Genomic DNA, 11,042 nt, shown 5'->3' with positions numbered 1-11,042 from the left:
AAAAAAAAAAGAAAAAAAAAAACTTACCAGAAAGCTTAATGTGCACCCCGCTCTGCTCCAGAAGAGTGACGTTAACCCGACTAGTCGTGGCATTGAATGCATTGACCGTTACTGTGGCAGCCTGTCTCTTTCCCAGGTACTCATAGAATCCAGCCCATCCAGAGTTCAAAGAAAACACATCTGCTGGAACTAAACAAAACACATTGTTTTTTAAATCATTTATATGGCTGGAGATCTTACAAATGTACCTTACACTTGTCTAAAGAAATCACACAAAATAAAGAAAAAAAAATTGGTAGAGTAAATAAAGTGTCCAAAAACTCTGCTAAACATTAAAAGTAAAGTTTACAATATATACCCTATAGGGCAGAAGAACTAAAAGAAGTAATAATAATAATATTAATAAGGAGAAGAAGATGAAAAGGAAAATACTTGGGTATTAAGGACAATTAGTTACAAAGCAAAACAACTGAAAATTATTTAAAAAAATGTACAGTTTATAGAAGCACACTGCTACTGTATGTTTAATTGTATGTTAGTTAAACATGATCATTACGTATTGAACATTATCTTTAAAAAATACTTCATTTGGTTGACTTTGTCCACCAACATAACCAGATATTTAAAAATACTGAAATTATATAGTGCTATAATGCTTTTTTATTAAATTTCATCCTTTTTCAGTGAATATATACAATAAATGTTGGTGCACTTTGACAAAACACTTTTATTAAACTGTTAAATTTATTAACATAGGGTTTTGTCAAGGAATATTATTAGAAAAATTAAAACATGTTAAAATCAAATGAGGTTTTGCAAAATATAAATAAATAAATAAATATAACCTACAAAATTTTTTAATTTTTTGCATGCTTATTAGGATTTTTCCTCTTTATCAAAATTTTATTTAATATTTTTCTCTAACATAGAAATTCGGATATACTATTTTTTGGACCAGGATCAAATATAATATATATAAACCAATATATTATTGTAAAAGGCGAAGCAGTAGCGCAGTAGGTAGTGCAGTCGCCTCCCAGCAAAAAGGTCGCTGGGTTGCTGGTTTGAGCCTCGGCTCAGTTGGCGTTTCTGTGTGGAGTTTGCATGTTCTCCCTGTTCTTGCGTGGGTTTCCTCCGGGTGCTCCGGTTTCCCCCACAGTCTAAAGACATGCAGTACAGGTGAATTGGGTAGGCTAAATTGTCCGTAGTGTATGAGTGTGTGTGGATGTTTCCCAGAGATGGGTTGCGGCTAGAAGGGCATCCGGACTAAGCCGACAAAAAAATGAATGAATATTATTGTAAAAATCCTCTAGAAAATATTCATTTAAAATGCCATTTATGCAGGGCATAATATAAATGAGTATATCCCTTTATAAATAAGTACAAACTACTGTATATACAGACAAGAAAAGCCTCAATTGTTTCTAATGAAACAATTTTTGTAGAGTAACTAAAAGGTCATAACACTCTGCTAAACATTATAAGTAAAATATATAATTTGTACCTTAGGAAAGCAGCACTAAAAAGAGTTGAACAAAAAAAAAACAGCTTAACATGCAAATGAAATACAAATAGTTGATCACTGCCAGTTAAAATTACAGAGGCAGTCTTACTTTTAACAATGAAATAATTAAAACTATTTTAGTTTTATATCCTTGTTACTGTGACATTAAAAAAAAATAATAATTTTCAGACAACAGTGACCTGGGTTAACTTTGATGAAGGCCGAGTTTATTTTTTGATTACATCAAAATGGATCATTGAAAGGGGAACTTGAAAGGTTTCATACCACGAATCTTGTTTTTCTGCACGTCTGGATCCTCATTTGATTTGCTGTTTATTTTCGGTCCAACTAGGAAATAGAGCAAATAATTGATCATTTGACATTTCTGGATGCAACCTGCATGGCGGTAATAACAGTTAATCAAAGTTTCTTGCTGTAGTTTCTCTCAGAATGACTCACTTATACATCAGTTAGACACAAATAGCCTCTATTAATTCGTAAATGCTGACACTAGCTACATATTTTTTTAACAGTTACGTTTTGTCTTCATATATATATATATTTATATTTACTCATCAATCCAGCAGTTTCTGTACCTTTGCAGACTGGAGGTTTGCCTGTCCATCTCCCATCTGCTTTGCAGGTTCTGTGTTCTGATCCTCCAGCTAAGTAGAAGCCATCCTGGCATGTATACATGAGGGTGTAACCTAGAGTAGGCAAGTCTATAGCCTTTACGTCTACATGAGATGGTGTCTCCGGCTGCCTACATGCATGTGCTGAAAAGTAAAGAGAAAATAAATTACTTTATGTTCTTTCGATGCAAATCACGTAAACCTATTTATTTTATTTTTTTTCTGTTTTGTTTTGGGTTTTTTTTAATTTACGTATGTACTTTTTTATTAGTTTGTTTGCTTGATTGTACAATGACATGGATCATTTAACACATGCTGTAACAGAAGACTGGACCAAAATACAATTTTGTAGCAATTTACTCCTTTTTTTTTGTCTCCCAAGCAGACAAATCACTCCCTCTAGACCAGGATTGCGCACACTTGGTCCTGGAGGGTTGGTGTCCTCCAAATTTGAGCTCCAATCCAAATTAGACACACCTGAACCACCCAATAAAGCTCAAACTAGCATACTAGAAACTTCCTGGCAAATGTTGAAACAAGTTGGAGCTAAACTCTGCAGGACACTGGCTATCCATGACTGAGTTTGGACACCCCTGCTCTAGGACCATACAAGATACTTAATTGAAATGGCTAATCTCACCACCTTCCCAGATCATTTACTGTGTAGTTTCTATATCAGGGGTGCCCAAACTCTATCCTGGAGGGCCATTGTCCTGCATTGTTTAGCTCCAACTTCCTTCAACATACCTGGAAGTTAGAAACTGGAAGTTTCTATAAACCTAGAAGGAGCATGACTAGCTGGTCCAAGTAGGGTTGGAACTAAACTTTGCAGGAAACTGTCCCTCTAGCATCAAGTTTGGGCAACCATGTTTTATATAGTCAGCCAGAGTGAGTGGACACAAGCAGGCCTTCTTCACTGCGATTTTGTAGTGGGCGATGCAAACCATTTATAACATTTCTCTGACCCTCTGAGTACATCTCCATTCCCAACCCAGAACCCAGCCATCCAACTCCATTGAGCCCACCGCAGATGAAGAGACTGAGTCCACCCTGATCATCGAGTCACTGGTAACAAGAACCCGCGTGTGAAATCAGTTGGGGCCAGGGCCTCAAGACAAATCTGACCAGCTGTGTAAGCCAGCACCATGTCTGTCACCGAGTATGTGTTTGTGGAGATTGAGGGCATGGATAAAACCCTGGACACACACCCACTGACGATGATGTGGAACTGGTCTCTCGTGGTCTTTTTTTACCATATTTTGAGAAGGATCACACCTGCTGGTCCCGGCCATCTCTCAATCTCTTACCTTCCTTGAGCCTCTGCTGGTCAAGCCTAGCTCTCCTTTATTCCCTTAATTTCTACTATGCCCCCGTTCCTCGTCTCCAGCCTAATGGAGGGTCCTGTCCAGCCTCCCATTCTCTCTCCTCTGTCTCTGCCAGACAGCCTACTGGCCTAATCTCTGCTGGTGTAGATACCTCATTGTCTAGCAAGGTCTCCATACCTAGTCTATGTTTGTAGATACCTCAGCTCAATCTCAGCATGCCAAAGCTTATGCATTGGCTGTTCTTTGAGATTTCCAGTCTCAGAGTTGGAGGTTCTCTTGTCTCCTTACTCTAAAACATCAACACCATTTTAGCCCTCTTACCAATTGGTTCCACTTTTGGCTGTTGACTCAGTCATCACTACCATGGCCTTTTAGCACACCAAATCCACCAGGGACCATCATTTACATTTACATTTAGTCATTTAGCAGACGCTTTTATCCAAAGCGACTTACAAATGAGGACAAGGAAGCAATTTACACAACTATAAGAGCAACAATGAATAAGTGCTATAGGCAAGTTTCAGGTCTGTAAAGTCTAAGAAGGAAAGTATTATTAGTATTAGTATTTTATTTATTTATTTATTTTTTTTTTTTTTTTCGGTACAGTTAGTGTGATATTCAGAGAGGCAATTGCAGATTAGGAAGTGAAGTGGAGACTAAATAGTTGAGTTTTTAGTCGTTTCTTGAAAATAGCGAGTGACTCTGCTGTTCTGATGCAGTTAGGGAGTTCATTCCACCAACTGGGCAGATTGAGCGTGAGCGTTCGCGAAAGTGATTTCTTCCCTCTTTGGGATGGAACCACGAGGCGACGTTCATTCACAGAACGCAAGTTTCTGGAGGGCACATGGATCTGCAGAAGTGAGAATAGATAAGAAGGAGCAAGGCGGAAGGAGCATCATCCTTCCACCTCTGCCTTGTCACACTGGATCCTCTTTTTCACCCTGATTCTTCAGCTCTCCATCTCCACCTTTTGTCTTCATCTCAATTTGTAAGGCCCCTGGTACCATCAGCCACATCTCCACCATGGCTCCTCACACTTTTGACTCCTCCATGGACTATCCTCTTGGCTGCACCCTGGTCCCTCCAACACCACCAAGGTTCCTCTGGGTGTCCCTTCCTCCATGTCCTCATCGAAAGCCCTCAACCTTCCTTTATGTATGAGCAACTGTTGCAGATTGAGTGCATTTGTGCATCTCATACCAAGACTGTGGTTTCATTGAAGAATACATCTGATTTTGCAAGCCAACAATTTAATATACCAGTAAAAACAGCTATTTTTAACTATTACAATTTGAGATTCGCAGTATGATGCATGCCATAGTTGTACATATACTACATTTATAGCCTTGTTAGGTTGGATAAACATAGTCATACCTCAGTTTTCAGCTAAAGGTTAAACAATTAGTATCGGCTGCTTCAAATGTCAAGAAATTGGTAAGAGTTTTTGTTTTAAAAATCCTCAGAGACTCTCTGAAATTTCAATAAAAGCTAAATCAGAAAGATACAGCAGTTGAGTCCCGGCAGAATACTACAGAATGGTTAAAACAAAGCCACACCACTAAAAGAAATGTTCTGGGACAAGCCTTGAGTGCAGCCATACTCCATAATATATGAGCCATGTCCTCACACCTCACTTTTTCGTCAACTCAATTCTCCATGCTTCTTAGCTTCTGACAGTTACACTTCTTTACACAACCAAGATGCCCCAAGGATTTGGCACGGTGCACTGCAAAGGGGTCCAAAAATTCAACATTTATGTACAAGCAGTTGACACATAGCTAACTTTAATCTTCATACCCCCATTGGTTCTTTTAACAATTGATATAAATAGCTTAAAGCAGTGTTTTCCAACCCTGTTCCCAGAGGCACACCAACAGTACATATTTGGAATGTCTCTTTTATTTGAGCCCTTCATTTCAGATTTTGGAGTCTCTTCTAATGTTCTGATGTGTCAGTTTAGGTTTATTTGTTTAGGAAAATGTGCACTGTTGGTGTGCCTCTAGGAACAGGGTTGGGAAATACTGGCTTAAGGCTGTGGTATACTTCAAATTAAATCGTATTTCATTTTATGTTTGGAGGAAAAAAGAAGTTTGATTCAAAGTATACCATTTTCGAACACTCCAACACCACCATGATACAGTAGGTTGGGTTGAAAATGTGTCACACTGCACAACACAACAGTGATGGCGACTGAGAGAGAACAACAGGGTTGCAGCCAATTTCTGAAAGTGTACTTTTATTTAGCTTAAATCTTACTTGTTTGTCTTTTGTTTTTTGTTTCTCAATTTGTTGTTTGGTAATGCCATAAAGTCAATATAAATTGACACCAAAAGAAAGAAGTGTAACACAATGAAATGTATGAAGTGGCCACAATTTATGACAACATCATATATTTTTGGTGGGAAATAATTGTTTTAGCAAAACATTTCATTTATAATTTAGTTTTAGCATATTGTTAGTTGAGGTATGACATCTCAGACAAGGTTGCATCAGCGGACGTGTAGCAATCTGGTTCTGATATCTGTCACTGTGGTCTATTTAAATGACGCATTCCCTCTCTCTTCAGCGTTTGGCTGCTCACCAATTCTACACTCCCTCCAACATTTCCAACTCCTCCTCAATCATTTCTGATATCTGTACAAAGTATTAGCCAAGTATATGGTAATCAGCCTCATGTCTCATTAACTCAAAATTAATATTTTTGTTTTGTTGTGTTACTCCATGGGGGTTGACTTGCTGCTACTCCCCCCACTCTCTCCATCCGGCCTGAATAAATGGCCTAAAAAAGTTTTGCCTAGAACAAAACCATCCACCTATTTCCACCTGGGGATACTTATACCAAGGTCCCTAGAGATGGGAATATGCAGGGCCATTGATGTGATCCAAGACCTGTGAAGAGATGATGCCAATCATCAAGGACCTCAAGGACAACACAAGACATAATGCCAACCATAAAGGACTTCTAGTGGTCTCCATAGTCCTGGACCAGGCCGTATACTGAGCAGATGCTGTGGTGGTCATGAAGGAGTGAGACCATGAGTCTGATTCCTGAAAGACCTCAGTGACAGACAGGTCTTGGCATTGATCCAGAGGGCCAGCCTAAACATCTGCCGGTGATCTACTTGAACCTGCAGCTACTCTACGATGGACATACAGCATTCTCCAGCCTAAACTGCAGCTCTGTACAAGAAGTTTGCCCAGAGGAGGCATCATTTCAGGTGCCACTGTGGCTCAGTGGTCAGCACTGTCGCCTCACAGCAAGAAAGCCGCTAGTTAGCGTCTCGTGTGGGCCAGAAGGCATATCTGTGTGGAGTTTGGATTTTCTCTCTGTGCATGCGTGGGTTTCCTCGGGGTGCTCTCGTTTACACTATAGTATATAGTATTACATCCAAGACACATGGTATTGGATATATTGGGTAAAAACTAAAATTAGTGTTTGAATGAGAGAGTGTATGGGTGCTTCCTAGTGCTGGTTTGCAGCTGGAGGGGCATCCGTGTCATAAAACATATGCTGGAATAACTGGCAGTTCATTCCAGTGTGGCAACCCCTGATAAATCAGGGACTAAGCTGAAGGACATTAAATGATGACATTATTTCAGTTCATTGTTATTTCATTTGAAGTATAGCGGGGCCTTTAGAGAATAATCACTGGGACAGTGACAAGGATCAAATGCATGGCACTGCTTGAACTTCTATTTTAAAAAGTAGATTTCACACAGAACCTTCACACTGCTACTCAATGGGAGCGTTTAAGACGATCACCCTTAGCTGCCCTCACTCTGTACTATTTCAAACAATGCCATCCTGCAGTAATTTCCCATGTAAAGACCTTACTCTCTTTTTCCTCACCTACCTTTGCTCTCCTGATAGTACATCATCAATCACACACTAATGAAACCTTGTTTTTAATCTAAAATAACACTATGACTGTGCAACAGAACCAAGGAAGCTGCTCTTCTGTCAGAAACCTACGTAAGAAGCACACTGTTTGATGCAGCAAGCAAAGTAAAACGGTACCCAATAATTGAGTGATTCTTAGTCAACCTACAGTATGAAGTAAATAGTGTCTTTCGCATAGCAGATTTGACTCTCACTCACTGAAGTCAACAGAATTTGCTGTTTTATAGCATGTTGCTAAGCTAATTGAGTGAATTCTGCAAGGTTTTCCTGATGTCTTTTGCACATGAACATTTCCAGCTTGTTATCAAACTATTTCATAACTGTAACAAAAGGCAATTCAATCATAACTTCATGTTAAAACAGCTATCATAACATTATTTATCAATATGTGGCTCTTTTTGGGTTCAGGGAAGCTCTAGAAATTAAGAATGTAAAACAAGAAATACATTCCCAGCTAGCCAAATTCATGTGGCTCAAATCCGGCCCACACCAGACACTTACATCCGGCCCACATACCGCATGAAATGATGGTACTTGGGTGGCCCGCTCCTGTTTTTCAGATCTGGGCCACAAGCCATAGCAATATCACATATCAGCCAGAATTCAACCAAATGAACCAGAACTGACCCTATTCTAGGCCACAGTTTGCTTTTATTCTGGCCCAGATCCGGCACACACCAGACACTTACACCTAGACCACATACTGAATGGAATGATGGCTCTAGGGCGGTCCACTCCTGTTTATCAGATCTGGGCCACAAATAAGCCAAAGCAATACCACATATTAGCCAGAATTCAACCAAATGAACCAAAACTGACCCTATTCTGGGCCACAGTTTGCTTTTATTCTGGCCCAGATCCAGCCCACACCAGACACTTACATCTGGACCACATACCGAATGGAATGATGGCTCTAGGGCGGTCCACTCCTGTTTATCAGATCTGGGCCACAACTAAGCCAAAGCAACACCACATATTAGCCAGAATTAAACCAAATGAACCAAAACTGACCCTATTCTAGGCCACAGTTTGCTTTTATTCTGGCCCAGATCCGGCCCACACCAGACACTTACATCTGAACCACATACTGAATGGAATGATGGCTAAAGGGTGTCTGTTCCTGTTGGTCAGATCTGGGCCACAACTAAGCCAAAGCAACACCACATATTTGCCAGAATTCAACCAAATAAACCAAAACTGACCTTATTCTGTTTGCTTTTATTCTGGCCTAAATCTGGCCTTTTACTTTTAATAATGGACCAAACATCAGTGAATTATATTTTTTTTATCACCGGTTGTGCCTCACTTCATTTTGTTTGCTGTAATGAACAAACTTTTCATGCAAAATTCTTAAAAGTCACAGCAGCCCAAAGGCAAATTTTTATTAAAACATTTAGGGCTATGAGCCCAACTAAAGCAAACACTTTTCTCCATGATGGTGACTCTAGTCTATGTGGTCCACATATGTTTTAAGATAACTGGGCCACATTTGCCATATCTTCTCTGGGCCGCTTTAGGCTCACAACCACATTGGCCAGAGCTAACTGTGCCAAATATTTGCCAAAAGTGTTCCACATATGTCTTAAGATAATTGGGCCACATTTGCACCTACATGTATAAGCCACTTTAGGTTTAGACTCAGATTACCCTCAAATGCCGACTGTGGCCCACATTTGTCCTCACATTTGGGCCAAATTTATCATTTTCCACATGGGTCACATTGGGCTCACATTCAGATTACATTTTGCCAAAAATGGCCCATACAAGAATTTGAATATTTGGCCCCTCTTTCCCATTGTACAGGTGGGCCACTTCAGGCTCACACTCATTTTGTCTGGGGCAAAGGAATACCACCAGTGCCACATAACTGCCTAAAGTGGCCCACATTCGTATGCTATCTGGGTTGGGACCATTGTTTTTGTTTACATTGCTCAAAAAGGTCTACACTCACAGTAATGACATCAGCAAAGCCAACAGCAAAGCCAAAACATTATTTTGACTATTCAGAAAGTTTCATATTGTGTGAGCAGTATAATGCTGACTTAAACGACAGATTCTTATCAATTCATTGTCTCTACCCAATGTCACATTCATAGGAACACCCACCTGAAAGACAATGTAAAGCTTCCCTCCACTAATACAAATGTGCAAAAATAAATGAATTGAAAATGGAAAAAGTCTCTTTTGTAGCATTTACTCACAGAATACCATTAAAAGAAGCCCCTTAATGTACGATTTAGTATGCTTTATTCTTTTTCTGGGCTCATTTTCATTCAAGTATTCATTAAGCCTCATCAAAAAGGTTCCTAATGAATTTGATCATCTAATATCTTAGTATACCAAGGGAAATTAAGTATGTCCCACTGATTTTAGTGATATATAGGTCTTGAAACAGATCTGTTTTGCAGTTTTGTCCATAATGATTCTGCTTCAGCCAGTGACTGAGTACTATTTTTCATAATGACTACATTGTATTTTTATTCCTTGCATACGGTTTAATTGTTATTTTTATATTTATTATTATTTTTTGTCACAATGCATAATGAAACTGCCATCACTGGCTAAAAAAAGATTTCTTACAACAGCCTTCACACTCGGGCTAAAATTAACATAACGTTTTGGAAGAGAGTCAGAATGTAGTGATAATTACCAACACACTCAGGTTGCATCCCACTCCATGTTAAATTTTCTAAACACGTTCTTGTTGTTGAGCCAAGGATGTGGTAGTTTTTCCGACATCTGAAGAAAATTTTGCTTCCGACCTGAAAGAAGAAGATTGCGTTATTCAGAATAAAAGAATAAAATACTGAAATGAAACCTGTAATTCAATAAACTAAAGAAGAAGAAATGGTTGAATATCTTCTCACCTCAAATCCCTGAGCCTGGACTGGAATTCCATACGCTGGGGTGCCGGGATCCTTACATGCGCTGTTTGTTGAATCTATAAATACATATTTAGAGTACACATTTCATAATATATGATTACAATGTATACTAACACATTGCAATAAGAAGCTATAGTCCACATTTATCATTGCATTACCTAACAACCTTACTCAAGTTAGTTATTATTAAGATGTTTAATTGTCACAAACCTATTTAAGTTTCTTTCTTTTGTTGAACACAAAGGATTATAAGACTGTGTGCATATATACACACACACACATACAGTATACACACACACACACACACACACACGCACACACACACACACACACACACACACGTATATATATATATATATATATATATATATATATATATATATATATATACATATATATATATATATACATATCTATATCTATATATATATATCTATATATATATATATATATATATATATATACATATATATATATATATATATATATATATATATATATATATATATATATATATATATATATATATATATATATATATATATATATATATATATATATACAGGGCTTGACATTCACTTTTTTGATCATGTTACTAGCCACTCTGCATTTTCACTAGCCACAACTTTGTTGTTGGGAAAATATTTTTATATGCATAAATATGACTTTGACATGCTAAAATTACTTGATTTAGTTTTTTTGTTTCGTCCACATCTCTTCTTATTCATTGCACATTTTGTGTGGCGTGTATGAGCAAATGGGCCATGGTTTCATAGTGTTCTATTACAATTAGTT

General features: G+C 38.2%; 1 protein-coding gene across 1 annotated transcript in view; it reads right to left on the bottom strand.

The window, feature by feature from the left end:
- csmd1b (CUB and Sushi multiple domains 1b) overlaps window positions 1-11,042 on the bottom strand; it is a 223,062-nt gene that overhangs the window by 11,605 nt on the left and 200,415 nt on the right. Inside the window, exons 39-43 of the mRNA XM_087278763.1 lie at window positions 10,230-10,303; window positions 10,013-10,124; window positions 2,101-2,280; window positions 1,790-1,852; window positions 28-189 (exon numbers count right to left, since the gene is read on the bottom strand). Coding sequence (XP_087134889.1) covers window positions 28-189; window positions 1,790-1,852; window positions 2,101-2,280; window positions 10,013-10,124; window positions 10,230-10,303 — 591 coding nt within the window. The remainder of the gene's footprint in view (window positions 1-27; window positions 190-1,789; window positions 1,853-2,100; window positions 2,281-10,012; window positions 10,125-10,229; window positions 10,304-11,042) is intronic.

This window comes from Danio rerio, chromosome 13 (assembly GCF_052040795.2).
Source record: "Danio rerio strain M-AB ecotype USA chromosome 13, GRCz13ab, whole genome shotgun sequence".
Lineage (NCBI taxonomy): Eukaryota > Metazoa > Chordata > Actinopteri > Cypriniformes > Danionidae > Danio > Danio rerio.
The sequence above is the reverse complement of the archived record's forward strand: the minus strand, read 5'-3'. Positions and strand labels throughout refer to the sequence as shown.